The sequence below is a fragment of the Coregonus clupeaformis genome, chromosome 6, assembly GCF_020615455.1.
Source record: "Coregonus clupeaformis isolate EN_2021a chromosome 6, ASM2061545v1, whole genome shotgun sequence".
NCBI lineage: Eukaryota > Metazoa > Chordata > Actinopteri > Salmoniformes > Salmonidae > Coregonus > Coregonus clupeaformis.
Genome location: NC_059197.1, coordinates 4279639 through 4297416, shown reverse-complemented (window position 1 = coordinate 4297416; position 17778 = coordinate 4279639). Strand labels below are relative to the sequence as shown.

The 17778-nt window shown below is 42.2% G+C and overlaps 1 protein-coding gene across 1 annotated transcript in view; it reads right to left on the bottom strand.

Annotated features, from left to right (window-relative positions):
* The window catches only part of LOC121567312 (endothelin-converting enzyme 2), a 74932-nt gene that overhangs the window by 31456 nt on the left and 25698 nt on the right, over positions 1 to 17778 (bottom strand). Inside the window, exons 4-5 of the mRNA XM_045217476.1 lie at positions 17244 to 17388; positions 16718 to 16933 (exon numbers count right to left, since the gene is read on the bottom strand). Of these exons, the coding sequence (XP_045073411.1) occupies positions 16718 to 16933; positions 17244 to 17388 (361 nt within the window). The remainder of the gene's footprint in view (positions 1 to 16717; positions 16934 to 17243; positions 17389 to 17778) is intronic.

Here is a 17778-nt window from a genome sequence, read left to right as displayed (position 1 = left end):
ATAATTGATTTGATTTACTTATTTACTTGTTTTAGTTACTCCTTTATCACTATGATAAATGAAATCATTTTTCTTGAGTGTACTTTTAACAGAGCTGAGATTTACTCTGAAGTGCAAAGTGTAGGTATTCAGGTGAAAAAAGTCATAGACACAGTAATAATGGCGCAGCAGGAAGATTGGAATGCTGAGAACCATGACGTTGTGAGTTCCAATCCCAGGTGAGGCCATGTTGAATAATAATTACTTTATACATGATCATACTCAATGTATGATCATTTGTATGTCAACGTGTGCCAAATATGTAAGTTGAAAACATTGTATGTTAAAATCACAGTTTTCTCAAGTTGGAGCTAAATTTGGGGCAACTAAAAATGTTAAGTTCAGGTAACACTGACCGAAAAGTTAGGTAAACTAAAAAAGGCTGTGGAACCAGTTACTAAATAATAGTTAGTTAAATCAACGACATTGTTTTTTTACAGTGCAAGTGAATTACCATGACAGGAGATGAGGACAGGTTTGCAGCAAATAACAGGACGTCATGGACGGTTGAACCATGGCTTACTGTTCTGACAGTTAGGGAGCTGGGGGATTGGACCGTGACCGCTGCGGGCCAGAATGGACACACACACACATACATAGACACACACACACACACACACACACGTGACTCGTTTCAGGAAACTAGGCGTATGTCGCGCGTCACTACTCCACAGGAGAGGCATTTGAACGTAATTATTCTTATTTTAATCAAAGTTTTTTGGCAGAAATTCCTTCTGGAACATGTCAACTTTCATGTGCCTTAATAACAAACTTGTTTGCCATCTGTAAATACGAAGAGAAAAAAAATTACGAGCCCAGTTGGTTTAGCCACAGAAAAAGACAGGAACCTTCCCGCTAGCCATGATTGGCTGAGATAATGGATTGGTCTGCCATGTAACAAGCTTCTGTCTATAACGTGAGCTGCTCAGTATGTGTAGGTAATCCTTTCATACACAGCTTTTTTGAAAGATATCATGAAGTGATATCACTTTCTGTAGGACCGAGTTTTTAAATCAGTGATGGAGAAAATTGAGGCATTTGATTGCAAATATGCGGAAGAAGTCAAAAAGAGAACACACAGAAGGCTGTTGTATAAAACACCTTTCTCCTGATTACATCTTCAAACTAAGGGCAACCATGGCATCCGTGACAGAGAGGAAGAAGCGTTCATCCATGTATTCGGGTAAGCGAGTCTAGCTAGCTACATTTTCAAATATTATAAGTTTCTAATTTAGTCAGAAAGTAGTTTTAATTGCAAGTTAACACGTACTTTTAGCTACCTAGTTTACGTTAGCTAGCTGGCTGGCTGGCTCGCAGTTAACGTTACGTGTATGATCTGTGTAGTAATATTATTTGTATCTCAAATCCATTTGTATTGTTGGTTATAGCCTAATGTTAGCTAGCTAGCTAACATTGAACCTAGTTGGTTAGCTTTAGCTACCTGTAGATTCATTCAGGGTAGTAACGTTAGGGAGTTGGGATTATGGTTCATTGTTTAGCTAGCTAGCTAGATACATATCTAAACAAAAGACTCCACTATGCAAGTAACCATTTCAGTGTACCGTTTACACCTTCTGTATACTGTGCATGCGACAAACAAACTTTGATTTTATTTGATATAGTGTGTGTTTACCAGAGATGGTCAATTGAAGAACAACATGACCTGCACCAAAGTCAAATTAGGATATAACATTAGGCCATCGAGACAGTATCCAAGTTCTAAAATGCTCTGGTAGAATGCCCTGCTTTTATTTTGTCACACTCACAACCATAAGCTATTTTCTGTAATTAGCTCACCATTAACTTGTAAATAATGATCTTGTTGTGAGTTTATTTTCCTGTAATAATGATTACAAATTAGCTAAAGTTAACACGTTGTCAGCTATATGATATGGTCATTATTTGAACTGGCAAACCAGCTAACTTAACATTAGCTAGCTAGCGAACGAGCTAGAAATGCACCAAAACGTTGTTTAGAAAGTTGCTTTTAGTTGCCTGTTTTGCTAGATTGACATATACTAAATTCATTTTTAAACAGATGGGTTTATTGGTGTTAAAATACATAAGTTACGCTATTTTGGACCACCAGGCTGCTGATTGCATGCAGCCTGTTGTTTTTGGGTTTATACCTTTTCATAACGCCAACGACAAGTTTGATGTCGAACGACAATAGAATGTTCACTGCGACAACTGTATGCAGACATGTCAATAGACGTAGTATACACCAGCCTTTAGACTTGAAATCTTTGCTTGTTTAGTACACTACTGTACTCACTCTGTTTAGAACATTGCCTCACATGTGAATTCTTAAAGAGATGGGTGCGGCTAAAGCTTAAGAGGGTGTGAATGATGCTGAATGTGTGTAGACAAAGAAGAGCTCTCCAGTAGGTGTGCCAAAACATTCAAGGGTAATTTTTTCAAAAGTGGGTATACAAGATTATCAACTTTCAAAGCAGAATTACTTTCCCATTGTTCCTCAACTGTAGTGTATGATATACCATTTTCTAGCTCTGAGTCTCTACTTTTATTCAATGTAACATTTCAAATGTTGCTACATAAGACCGAATCGAGCCGGTCGGTCACATATACAGTGGGGGAAAAAAGTATTTAGTCAGCCACCAATTGTGCAAGTTCTCCCACTTAAAAAGATGAGAGAGGCCTGTAATTTTCATCATAGGTACACGTCAACTATGACAGAAAAAATGAGAAAAAGATTTCCAGAAAATCAGATTGTAGGATTTTTAATGAATTGATTTGCAAATTATGGTGGAAAATAAGTATTTGGTCAATAACAAAAGTTTCTCAATACTTTGTTATATACCCTTTATTGGCAATGACACAGGTCAAACGTTTTCTGTAAGTCTTCACAAGGTTTTCACACACTGTTGCTGGTATTTTGGCCCATTCCTCCATGCAGATCTCCTCTAGAGCAGTGATGTTTTGGGGCTGTCGCTGGGCAACACAGACTTTCAACTCCCTCCAAAGATTTTCTATGGGGTTGAGATCTGGAGACTGGCTAGGCCACTCCAGGACCTTGAAATGCTTCTTACGATGCCACTCCTTCGTTGCCCGGGCGGTGTGTTTGGGATCATTGTCATGCTGAAAGACCCAGCCACGTTTCATCTTCAATGCCCTTGCTGATGGAAGGAGGTTTTCACTCAAAATCTCATGATACATGGCCCCATTCATTCTTTCCTTTACACGGATCAGTCGTCCTGGTCCCTTTGCAGAAAAACAGCCCCAAAGCATGATGTTTCCACCCCCATGCTTCACAGTAGGTATGGTGTTCTTTGGATGCAACTCAGCATTCTTTGTCCTCCAAACACGACGAGTTGAGTTTTTACCAAAAAGTTATATTTTGGTTTCATCTGACCATATGACATTCTCCCAATCCTCTTCTGGATCATCCAAATGCACTCTAGCAAACTTCAGACGGGCCTGGACATGTACTGGCTTAAGCAGGGGGACACGTCTGGCACTGCAGGATTTGAGTCCCTGGCGGCGTAGTGTGTTACTGATGGTAGGCTTTGTTACTTTGGTCCCAGCTCTCTGCAGGTCATTCACTAGGTCCCCCCCGTGTGGTTCTGGGATTTTTGCTCACCATTCTTGTGATCATTTTGACCCCACGGGGTGAGATCTTGCGTGGAGCCCCAGATCGAGTTAGATTATCAGTGGTCTTATATGTCTTCCATTTCCCAATAATTGCTCCCACAGTTGATTTCTTCAAACCAAGCTGCTTACCTATTGCAGATTCAGTCTTCCCAGCCTGGTGCAGGTCTACAATTTTGTTTCTGGTGTCCTTTGACAGCTCTTTGGTCTTGGCCATAGTGGAGTTTGGAGTGTGACTGTTTGAGGTTGTGGACAGGTGTCTTTTATACTGATAACAAGTTCAAACAGGTGCCATTAATACAGATAACGAGTGGAGGACAGAGGAGCCTCTTAAAGAAGAAGTTACAGGTCTGTGAGAGCCAGAAATCTTGCTTGTTTGTAGGTGACCAAATACTTATTTTCCACCATAATTTGCAAATAAATTCATTAAAAATCCTACAATGTGATTTTCAGGATTTCTTTCTCTCAATTTGTCTGTCATAGTTGACGTGTACCTATGATGAAAATTACAGGCCTCTCTCATCTTTTTAAGTGGGAGAACTGTGGTCCTCTGTAGCTCAGCTGGTAGAGCACGGCGCTTGTAACGCCAAGGTAGTGGGTTCGATCCCCGGGACCACCCATACACAAAAAAAAAATAATGTATGCACGCATGACTGTAAGTCGCTTTGGATAAAAGCGTCTGCTAAATGGCATATTATATTATTATATAGAACTTGCACAATTGGTGGCTGACTAAATACTTTTTTTCCCCACTGTACATATACACACACACACCATGGGGCCAAGACAAAAGCACCACTGTCATCTTAGACAGGAGCCACATTCTGCTCAGATGACAGAACACAGACGGCAGAGCTCCTGTTCCAGAGGCAGTTAGAAACAGACGTATTCAGTGTCTATTTAGCTCCGATATCAATCAGCCTCTAACACCTACATTACACTAAGTAAGCCTTTTCCGCCTGGCTGCCAAAGCTAGTGGACTAAAACGGAAATAAGCTTTCCAGTTTTATTCTGTTATCCTTGTTGATTTTGAAATGCACTGTATCTGACAAGTGTGGTTTAAAAGACTTGATGGAATGGTCTTGTGACACACGCAAAAATGCAATTACTTGGTATGCATCAGAAAGACTTCAACAACAAGACCCATCAACACACTATGGATTTTCCAACTGCTGGGGCATCATTTGTGTTTGTGTGTGTGTGTGTGTGTATGTGTTCCATCACACACTAAACAATGGTTCCTCAAGGGTTCTTTGGGAAGGGTGATGGTTCTATGTGAAACCATACTGACCCAAAGTACCATTTGAGCCCTTCAATTGCTCTTTGCAATTTGAAAAAGGGTTATTTTCTCTTTTATTGATAATTAAAATGTAAGGGTGTCTGCTCATTAGAATATTTTGGGGCACGGTTTGCTCACTGCTCGCAGTGAGTGAGTGTCATTCCAGTTTATCTAATCTGTTGTGTTTTAATATGTTATACAGTGCATTCGAAAAAATATTCAGACACATTTTGTTACATTACAGCCTTATTCTAAAATTGATTAAATAAATGTTTTTCTTCATCAATCTACACACAATACCCCATAATGACAAAGCCAAAACAGGTTTTTAGATTTTTTTTAAACCATCATTACGCACACCTGTTACCATCATTACACGCATCAGCGCTCATTGGACTCACCTGCACTCCTTCACTTTGTTGATTGCCCCTTCTATATCTGTCTGTTCCCCAGTTTGATCCCCATGTCTGCATTGATGTTGTTTCGTTTCCCCTGTACAGATGCTGTCCATGTTTTGTTCCATGTTTTATTATTTATTAAATCATCACCCTGTACTTGCTTCCTGTCTCCCAGCGTCTGTCGAACCGAGATCGTTACAGAATGCAGACACCAATATTGGAAACATCAGGAAGTTATTCTTATTATTATTATTATCGTTATAATTTTTTGTTGGTGACGTTGGGTCCGGGTGCCGCGGCTGAAGGAACCGGGGGTGCCTCAGCTGGCTCGTCGGGCTTCCACGCCTTAGCTGGCTCGAGAGGTTTCCTTGCCTCGGTTGGCTCGGCAGGCTCCCATCCCACGTCATGCCTCAGCTGGCTCATCTGGCTCCCACGCCTCAGCCGGTTCATCAGGCTCACATCCCACGCCTCAGCCGGCTCGTCAGGTTTCCACGCCTCAGCCGGCTCGTCAGGTTTCCACGCCTCAGCCGGCTCGTCAGGTTTCCACGCCTCAGCCGGCTCGTCAGGTTTCCACGCCTCAGCCGGCTCGTCAGGCTTCCACTCCTCAGCCGACTTGTCAGGCATCCACGCCTCAGCCGGATCGTCAGGCTTCCACGCCGGCTGATGCGTGGGATGTGAGCCTGATGAACCGGCTGAAATGTGTATCAGTTTTTTTTTTTTATACATTTGCAAAAATGTCTAAAAAACAGTTTTTGCTTTGTCATTATTGGGTATTGTGTGTAGATTGATAAGGGAAAACAACAATTTAATCCATTTTAGAATAAGGCTGTAATGTAACAAAATGTGGGAAAAGTCAAGGAGTTTGAATACTTTCTGAATGCACTGTATATGACTACGGCCAGTGACGGTGTCTTGTGAAAGACACATATGGTCAATTTAGAACGGTTGACTAAGTCAGTTGTTCTCAATTCTCTCCTCAGGGACCCCCAGCTGTTCCAGAGGTAGCACACCTGATTCAACATGTTAATAAACATAATAATAAACCCTATGGGATTTTAACAATATAACATGGCTATTAAACCAGAACAAAAACCCTGTATGGTTCTACAAAGAATCTTTGAGATTGAGAAATGTTCTTTATAGCACCATTCTCTATAACGGTTCTATAAAGAATCATAAAAAAGGGTTCTATATACCCCCCAAAAGTGTATTAACCGTAGCGGAACCCTTTTTGGTGCTATATAGAACCTTTTTTTAATGGTTCTTTATAGCATCATACTGGTTCCATTTAGAACCTTAGGAACATGGTTCTTTATAGAACCTTCAAAAAAGGGTTTCATATAGCACCATTAAGGGATCCGCTATGGTTACAAGCTAAATAACCCTTGTTTTGCACTATATAGAACCATTTGTTTTTAGTGTGCAGCATTCATCTGTATCAATGACAAAATAAACACGGAAGACCCAGAGAGAAGGAAAGGGAGAGAAAGAGAGAGAGAAAAATAGGGAGAAAGCGAAAGAGAGGGAGCGAGAGAAAGAGCGAGATGGGAGTCGGAGAGAGGGAGAATGAGACAGAGAGGCAGAGGACGAGGTAGAGAGAACGAGAAAGATGGGGATGAGAGATAGGAAGTTAGGGGTTTTAAGAAGCAAGCTTTAGAGTGCTACCAACAGGGGAAATGGCGATGTGAAACAAATAAGGAAAAACACGAGGAAAGGTGTTCGAACGAGAGGAGGAGATCGAATACAGAATGTGGTAGGATAGTTTTTTAGTCACATGCTCCTCTCCATCTCCACAGCTGCATATCATCAATCGCTCTGAAGCACCGCTGTCATGGCAACGCACACACTGCTGAAATACGACCAGTCAACGCTGCAGAACAGATAAATGAATTATCGTACAGAAGCTATAACTCATGCCCTTCAAAAAAACGGAAGAACAAAAAAGGATGCTCTGCTCCATCTCACACTGATGGTTGGAGACTTAATTAAATGAAATGACTCAAAGCTGGAATATTCCGCTAGTAAATTAGCAGCAGCACACGCACCCAAGCACGCACGCATGCATGCACACACTTTACTGAGAGGACAACTCAAGTTACGTCCTAAATGGCACCCTATTCAAAAGTAGTGCACTAAATAGGGAATAGTCTGGCACTGCTTCCTGACTGTTGTTGATGAGGAGTAATTCTACACCACACAGTTCATTTAGTCCTGTTTGTTTTTTCTCTGTATGGTCGAACAAAAAGGCACCGCTGACAAGCTGCATCAAAACAAACTACTGGGAGGAAGCCATATCTCTCTTCTGAATCGCTAACACAATCACATTTGGACAAGCATAATATTGTTAACTGTATGGATACACACACATACACACAAGTACACACACTTTAAGCTTCAGTGGCTCTCCTGCTAGTAGGGCAGCTGAAGGGTAATGAACAGGGTCACAGTAACCTCTGGTACAGTGGAGGGAGGCTGGCATCCCAGTAGGGAATCGTTTGTATTCAACATTTGATGGAGCATGAATTTCTGCATGCTCCGTAGGCAGCAAGGTATTCATCAGAACTGCACTGTGAGTGGCCCCCAGTCCCAGGTCTGGGTCGCATCCCAAACGGCACTCTATTCCCTTTATAGTGCACAAGGGCCCTGGTAAAAAGCAGTGCACTATAAAGGGAATAGGGTGCCATTTGGGACACTTGCCCACTTAGCAAGACAAGCTGAATCAGCTGGCCTCAAAAACCACACAGTACTGTAGATGCTGACTAGCCTGGTCCAGTGGCGTAGGCAGAAATTGCAGTGTGGCTGGGCATGAGTAAAAGTGACTGGGCCAACATTTTCCAGTAAAAATACCCCAACATATTTAAGTGAAAATTAGTGCAATCACATTGCATCATTTAACACATAACACAGGATAAATGTGACCAAGAAACACCACACATTTCCCTTGGGAAACAAGCCCATTATTAGGCCTATTGCCAAGTAGGCAGCGCAACTCCACAAGTTACAACCGCTTACAACACCGCTGACAAAACAGATGGCCCCGTACTGGATGGCCTCCGTTTTGCAAGCTCAGACCCAACTTTGCTATTTTGTGATTATTTTGTTGTTTATTTTTACTCTATTTTCACGAAATGTATCCGCTATTATTTTTTACAACCAACAGGAAATCTTGAACATCAGATCGGTAGTTACTTACCCCAATTCTGGCTTCTACTTCCACTCATCTGCCCTGGGCTCTCTCTATAATTCCAACCCAATTTTCGGTCTACCCAAGAGGAAATGCCGGCGTTACAGAGGCAAGAGAGGGGAGATCTTGGTGAGATTAAGGCGAAGGGAAAACCGGCCACCTCTTCGGATGACCTCTGATCGTGGACTCTTGGAACTGCAAAATTCTTTGCTTTTCAGAAACATGTCTCTCAGACAAGATACCCCCTATGGCTATCCAACTCGATGGATTCTCCATTCACCGGGAGGACAGGACGGTGGAGTCGGGGAAATTGAGGGGTGGACACGCACGACTCCAACACCATTATCAAGTTCACTGACGACACGACTGTGGTAGGCCTGATCACCGGCGACGATGAGTCAGCCTACAGGGAGGTGGTCTGTGACCTGGCAGTGTGACATTGACGGGGCGCACACACGCACAGTCGTGAAGAAGGGGCGACAGTGCCTCTTTCCCCTCAGGAGGTTGAAAAAGTTTTGCATGGTCCCTCAAATCCTGAAAAGGTTCTACAGCTCTACCATTGAGAGCATATTGATTGGCTGCATCACTGCTTGGTATGGCAATAGCACCGTCCTCGATTGCATGGTGCTACAGAGGGTTGTGCGGACAGCCCAGTACATCACTGGGGCCGAGCTCCCTGCCATCCAGGACCTATATATCAGGCGGTGTGAAAAGAAGGCACGGAAAATTGTCAAAGACCCCAACCACCCAAGCCATAGACTATTTTCTGTGCTGCCGCACGGCAAGAGGTACCGGTCAGTGGTGACCCGTCATTCAGGGCCTGTTTTGAGCCCCACCTGTTTAGCTAAAAATAAATAATACAATATAATAGTTTTTGTTTGTTTTTTTGTTGCCTGTTTTGTATGTTATTTTGGCATTAATATGTGTCACATATTAGTTTGCCAAAAAAAAAAAAAGAATAATTGCGTTAATAAAGCCGCATACATTTACATTTTTGTCATTTAGCAGACGCTCTTATCCAGAGCATCTTACAGTTAGTGAGTGCATACATTTTTCATACTGGCCCCCCGTGGGAATCGAACCCACAACCCTGGCTTTGCAAATGCCATGCTCTACAAACTGAGCTACACGGGACCTACATGGTCTCTTTTTTGCTTTCTTGAGTAAGGCAGCTCCAAAATGCAGGTGTTTCAGCCTAGCTCAGTGCTTTCTGTGGTGGTGGGGCAGCCAGCGGAAAATACAGAGTGTAGGGGTTGGTAATGCGCCGTGATTTGCTCAGTCAGTGTTCTGCACTCATGGGGACACTACGTCACCGCAGAATCTACGGGGGAGAGCTCGAAAATTCAAGCCCCTTGGGTGCTGCCATAGAGTTAAATTAGAAGTGCCCATCCAAGAAGGCTCAAGGTCATTGGCCACAGATAAAATGACGTCAAATCACGTTATACCTACCGTAGCTTTGATTGGACTGATCATGTCAACATCATACTTTAATTGCAGCATTACCGCAAAAATGGAAAAGGAAAGTGGAAGGGGGAAAATGTAAGGAACTTGTCTGTCAGCCTTTCATTAAAGAATATAATTGGTTAAAGAAAATTGTGATAAATAAAAAAGTATACCAGTTTCATTTAAGGACCAAAGGATTGACAGCCGTCCCATATAGATTGCAAAATAGTTGGGAAGAGATTTTTGACGTACCGATTCCATGGCATAGTGTTTATAAATTGATACACAAAACGACGGTGAATTCAAAACTTCAATTTAAATTATTATATAAAATTCTTGCTACCGATAGAATAATGTTATTTATATGTGAGATACAATCTTCCCAGCTCTGCAGATTTTGCTGCGAAGAGACAGAATAATTAGATCATTTGTTTTGGTACTGTCCATTTGTAGCTTGTTTTTGGACACAGGTCCAGGAATGGCTAAAGGATTGCAATATTTACCTGGAGCTAACCCTGCAGATAGCACTACTGGTTGATCTGAAAAGTCATAGTCAATCGATCAATAATATAATAATACTTTTAGCAAAAATGTTTATCTTCAATTTACGATCTGTAGAAACAATGAGAATAGAAAGGTTCAGAACTTTTGTAAAACATCACAGTACAGTTGAAAAATATATGGCAAATAGAAATCTAATATGGATGGTGTTAAGAGATAGATGGGAGGTGTTGAATGGAGTTGAAGGATGGGACTAATAACAACAACTAATAACAACAAGATAACTAATGTAAAGCATACTGTGTTCATAATAAGTATATAGGTTATAGGTTGAGAGCTTTTGTGAAAGAGCACAGTTTGAAAAATATGGCATATAGAAGCAAACCAGATGGACATCATGAAAATGATCGGAGGAAGTTCAGGAGTAAAAACAAACAAAATATAATTATTGTAGAATTTGACTGTGTCCATAAAATGTATATAGTATGTATGGGCTGGAAGTAGAGGCCTAAGCGTTGTTGTTCACTAGTTTACTCCAATTGGGGAAGGGGTGGTGGGGTTGGAAAGTAATGAAGGGAAATATAATTTAAAAAAGGATGTGTGTGTGTATGTATGTGTATGTATATATATAGCCCTGGAAAAAATTAAGAGACCACTGCAAAAATATAGGTTTCTCTGGTTTTACTATTTATAGGTATGTGTTTGGGTGAAATTAACATTTTTGTTTTATTCTATAAACTACTGACAACATTTCTCCCAAATTCCCCCTAAAACTATTGTCATTTAGAGCATTTATTTGCAGAAAATTACAACTGGTAAAAATAACAAAAAAGATGCAGCATTGTCAGACCTCGAATAATGCAAAGAAAATAAGTTCATGTTCATTTTTAAACAACACAATACTAATGTTTTAACTTAGGAAGAGTTCAGAAATCAATATTTGGTGGAATAACACTGATTTTCAATCACAGCTTTCATGCGTCTTGGCATGCTCTCCACCAGTCTTTCACATTGATGTTGGGTGACTTTATGCCACTCCTGGCGCAAAAATTCAAGCAGCTCGGCTTTGTTTGATGGCTTGTGACCATCCATCTTCCTCTTGATCACATTCCAGAAGTTTTCAATGGGGTTCAGGTCTGGAGATTGGGCTGGCCATGACAGGGTCTTGATCTGGTGGTCCTCCATCCACACCTTGATTGACCTGGCTATGTGGCATGGCACATTGTCCTGCTGGAAAAACCAATCCTCAGAGTTGGGGAACAATGTCAGAGCAAAAGGAAGCAAGTTTTCTTCCAGGACAACCTTGTATGTGGCTTGATTCAGGCGTCCTTCACAAAGACAAATCTGCCCAATTCCAGCCTTGCTGAAGCACCCCCAGATCATCACCGATCCTCCACCAAATTTCACAGTGGGTCTCCAGGTCTCCGTCTAACCATTAGATGACCAGGTGTTGGGCAAAGCTGAAAATTGGACTCATCAGAGAAGATGACCTTACTCCAGTCCTCTACGGTCCAATCCTTATGGTCTTTAGCAAACCTCAGCCTGGCTCTTCTTTGCTTCTCATTGATGAAGGGCTTTTTTCTAGCTTTGCACGACTTCAGCCCTGCCCCTAGGAGCCTGTTTCGAACTGTCCTCGCCGTGCACTTCACCCCAGCTGCCGTTTGCCATTCTTTTTGTCTGCTGCTTGACCTTGTTCTTATGAACCGCCGTCTTTGAAATTTTAAGGATGGAAGCAACCTGACGCTCACTGTATCCCTCTCCCAGTAAAGCCAGAATTGAACCCTTCTTTTCCTCACTCAAAACGTTCCTTTTCAACTCTTTTGGCATGGTCAATGGTTATTTTTTGATTAATATTACTTTTGAGGTACTATTAGCACTGTTTTTTTTCCTATTCAAGAGGATAGTGATGACCACAGCAGTGGTTTTTATAATTTTCGTCGTTAAATAAGATTTGATTCAGGTGATCACCTAATCAGTACCTAATTCAGTAGAATGAGGTGTGCCTGTGTTGGAATTCAACAGACACTGGAATGGAATGACTGTCATACATGTAGAGATGCTGATTTAAGAAACATTTGCAGTGGTCTCTTAATTGGAAGTGATGCAGACAATTATATTGATTATATTGATGGAAGTTACAATCTATCTGAAATATTAAAGCTGATCTACCCAAAAAAACAATAATAATAATATGCCATTTAGCAGACGCTTTTATCCAAAGCGACTTACAGTCATGCGTGCATACATTTTTTGTGTATGGGTGGTCCCGGGGATCGAACCCACTACCTTGGCGTTACAAGCGCCGTGCTCTACCAGCTGAGCTACATCATGAATCACGTCGACAATCTACTGGCAAATCCTTTTCAATCCTTGTCATATGAAGAGAAATGATAGATAAAATGTATCGGTGCTTATCGTCCATTGGACATAAACATTACACAACAAGTTGGAAATCGCAAATTCAACAATGAGTGGTTTGGAATGAATCAGTGGCTAACTGCAAGCGTTGCAAAGCAATCACTAGCCTGCTATTCAGTGGAGTGGGTGTGCGGTCCAAATCTGGGTTTAAGGGTCTCTTTTCCAAGCTTAGTAGGATAAACATTCACATACAACACCATGGCCAGAAAAGGTTGAATACATTGGACAATGCAGTCAATCCAGCATGACTTCTGCCGTGTTCAAAACAACTGGAAACTCTGAACTGGGAAATCTCAGACTTCAGTGAGTTCAAGACAACTGGGAACTCTGAAAAAAACGAGCTCTGACTGGGAAAATACATTTTGAACGGTCATCCAACTGGGAATACCAAGTCGGGAACTCGGGCCTCTTTCTAGAGCTCCGACCTGAAGATCACTAACATCATGATTCAACCTTGTTTTTTTCCAAGTTCCCAGTTGTCTTGAAAGCACCATAAATCCAGAGAATGCCAGACTTTGATGACAAAGTTTGATGACAACATTTGCCCACAAGAAGGACCGCCGCGCCACCTTCCTGTTCAAGTGAGCACAGAACAACAAGGTGAGTCCAAAAATGTATTGTATGCTGCTGCATAATGCCGTAATATGCCAGGGAGATATGTATATTGTAGCTAAGAAAGTAATACTAAGTGTATGTTGTGTAGTACGCTGTTAGTAGCCCATGTGCCTCACCTTAATCATTTGGTCCCTTTCCCCCACATAACTTAGCCTACTGTTCTGACTTGGTGGTGCACATGTAGCCTATAGCCTGTTTTAGAGAAAGGTAATCATTGAATATTGTAAGAGCTTTCATTGTCTGCTTATATAACCCCTTTATTTATCCTACGGTTCTGACTTGGTGTACAGGGAGAATACTGTAAGAACGGCCCATGTTCTGAATTCTGTCGCAGTACATTTAAAAAGTGCTGAACAAATAGTTATATTAAAATCAAATCACATTTTATTTGTCACATACACGTGTTTAGCAGATGTTATTGCGGGTGTAGCGAAATGCTTGTGCTTCTAGCTCCGACAGTGCAGTAACATCAAACAAGTAATATCTAACAATTTCACAACATATACCCAATACACACAAATCTAAGTAAGGAATGGAATTTAAGAATTTATACAGTACATATATGGACAAACAATTGACTACGTGTCACGTCTCCTCCCGTTGCTCTGATTTGCCGGTGTACTGAGCCACCAGTCTGAGCGCACCACCTCGGCAACACCGGAATGGAAACCCAACGCACCCTAATCACCCCCTGCATCTCATCACCACCCCTATATAGCCCTGGACTGTTCAGTGTTGCGTTGTGTGTGATTGTTAGTGTCTTGTCGTGTACTCGCTCTTTGTTGTTCTCTTGCTCTTTGTTGTTCTCTTGCTCAGTGTTAAGTTAACCTTTACATTGTTGATTCCTGCATCTACGGGAAGATGGTTGACACTCTCCACTAGTGCAAGAGATACTGTAGGTCCTGGTGTAGCCTACTAATGGGAATAAACTACTGGCTGCCAGTAAGTAAGTTACTGTTAAAACAACAATATTTTTTTTTACAGTGTACTGTAGTGTACTGTATTGTTGTTTAAATAATTTGAAAAGATCTTTCGGAATTATGTGACTTTTGTGTTTATTTTCGCAATTGAACTTTGAAATATTGCAATAGGCCTAGGGCTATTTTAGATGCCTCACACTGACAGCCGCAACTCGACAATCAGCTATTTCATATTTGCCCACGTGCCCTGCCCAAATTGCGGACTTCCCGACTGTAGGCTTCTGATTTACCATATGATTGCGATATAACCAATTAGATCCCAGGAACTTCCTACTGCATTATCAACCGTTCTGATTAGTCAGGAGACAATACAACCAACGAATCAAGTTCATTTATTTCATTTTTGATTTTAAAAATATATTTTAAGCCAGCCTGATTGGGTGGGCCATTATTCAATCTGGCAGGGCCTGGGCCCGGCCCTGCTGTGGCTTCACCTATGGCCTGGTTCCAGACCTGTTTGTGCTGTCAACTGGGCGGCAGGTGGCTTAGTGGGTAAGAGCGTTGTGCCAGTAACCGAAAGGTCGCTGGTTCTAATCCCCAAGCCGACTAGGTGAAAAATCTGTCGATGTGCCCTTGAGCAAGGCACTTAACCCTAATTGCTCCTGTAAGTCGCTCTGGATAAGAGCGTCTGCTAAATGACTAAAATGTAAATGTAAACTGTTTGGCTATACAGCCCAAAAAGATCTGGGACCAGACTATATCCTGACCTGAACAGACCAGCAAATAAACTATGACCAGGCCTGTCAACACTTCCACCTTTCAAAATTGTCAACACTGTTAACCTTTTCACGCGTGAGTTACAAATATCTCTTAACGGTCACCCCAGTCACGTAAACGTTTCTCAGACCAAATATGTTATAACAAAACGAGGTGAAAGGATGGTTCACTCGACTGACTTAGATTGTAACTATCGTTACACAGGGTTGCCAGCTCAAACCCCCTCGATACCTTCCCCCATTTCTACCCCACATGGACTTGAAATCCCCCATAAATGAAATTAACCCCCCCACAAACCTCCCTAAAATGGTTTCACCAAATCTGGCAACCCTGTTTAGCTTTCGCGCTACGGTTAGGCTAGGCAGTAGGCTTGTATGTGGGGTGATGATCTGTGAGGTGATAACATTTTATTTGCTTTGTGATTTGTCAAAAACTGTAAACGACTTGTCAAGTCATGTGCTCCGGTTCTTGTATACACTGTAACAAGTACATCAAAGATTTGTAATGTGCTGAAAAGTGGCCGAACTAAGTTCATATTTTTCGGGCAATGGCCGCTGCCATCTTTGACTTTGACTTTGTTTATTTGCATTTTATAGTGAATGGCATTCTGAGATTATGGAGTTTTCGCTTGTCAAACATAAACAAACATGGCTGCCATCATAAAGAATGTATCTGCCGTTAGCTTAGCTGACGCATCTCTTTTCTAAACAATATTACATTTCCTTGTGCTCGCCAGAGATGTGTTACATTATAAACATAAAAATACTCCTGAGTGGCGCAGTGGTCTAAGGCACTTCATCGCAGTGCTAACTGTGCCACTAGAGATCCTGGTTCAAATCCAGGCTCTGTCGCAGCCGGCCGCGACCGGGAGACTCATGGGCGGCGCACAATTGGTCCAGGGTAGGGGAGGGAATGGCTGGCAGGGATGTAGCTCAGTTGATAGAGCATGGCGTTTGCAATGCCAGGGTTGTGGGTTCGATTCCCACGGGGGGCCAGTATATTAAAAAAAATATTCACTAACTGTAAGTCGCTCTGGATAAGAGCGTCTGCTAAATGACTAAAATGTAAATGTAAATAAACAAGTCTAGCTGTTAGATCGCTAACTTATGTTTTGATTTTGTCAGCGCAACCTGCTATTTAGACTGGTTTATGGAATGAGTTTGGCTGTGGATGTGTTCCGTGTGATGCTTGGATGATCTTTTACATTAAAAGGTGAAATTGAGGCATAAAGTTGTGAAGACCTTTATTTCCCATCAGTACAAAACATTGTTTAGATGCTTTTCAGACAATGCTGTTTAGACGCGTTTGTTGCATCATCACTCAACAATGATCACAAATATGTGATCGTACGCGTCAAAGGGTTAACACACTGCCAACACACTACCAACACACTCCCAACACCGTCAACTGTCACCAAATCGTACCCCTAATCAACACATGACTTCCCTATTTTGATACAGTAATACAGTATTTTTACAGTATGTACGTGTGTGTGTGTCTGTGTATTGTGTACATGTCTTTGGTTCCAACTCACCCAGCAGGTGTTTGAGGACAGCCTGGTTCTGGTCCCAGATGCTGTTAAAGGTGCTCCAGCGAGAGCGTCCGTCAGGGAGGGGGTTCTTGCGGACCCAGCCCCCGCAGGCGTACTGGTAGAAGTCCTGGCAGGGGTCGGCGCTGCGGTCCAGGGCCTCTACGATCTTACTGGCCACCGTAATACAGGCCTCGGTCAGACACAGGCTCCGCGCTGGGTCTGGTGACAAGGTAGAAAAACAGTAATGCTTTATAAAGCCTGCTGGTATAATGCTTCATGATGTGGTTATAATGCATTGTCACAAGACTTTTGTCACAAGCATGTATGACCCCATAATGTCTTAATAATCATTCATAATGATACTGCTAAACACCAGCCAGTTGAAATGTTGCTAAACAGAGAGACCATAACATATTATAAGCCTTATTATAAGACATAACACGTGTGTGTGTGTGTGTGTGTGCTTGCGTGTTTGTGTGTGTGTGTATTTGCATGAGTGCGTGAGTGCGTGTAACCAAAGGCCTCTCACCTTTGTTGTAGCGCATGCCCAGAGTGACGGCACATCCGAACAGGGCGAGGAGGGAGGCGAGCAGCACACCAGCCAGCACCACCTCCATCTGCGTCCTCCTGCCCAGGGGACCGAGTAGCTGGATGCCGCCCTTCCGGAAGCCAACCTGTGGAAATACATGAGTCAGAGGATGGGATGACATCACAAGTACCACAGACATAGTCAAGAAGGCCTCCATTCATGCAGTGGTGGAGTTCTAACACTCCTGTCACATATCACATATTCAAATCTCCCTATCGGAGACCGGGGTTCAATCCCTGTGTCCACCCTTCCTACCGTTTTTTCCCCGCCTACCTGTATCCCCTTCTGATTTCCATACTGTCTAAATAAAATCAAATACATATTTTAAGCCTCCATTCCTCTTTCCGAGCGACTTTCGAATGAATGAAATATCGCTATCTCAGAACCGAGAACCCAATTTCGCATGAGCACTAGCCAGCTCTTGATTTGGCATTCAGTCTGTCACGAGGGACCACTATGAAGTATCAATTTAGTG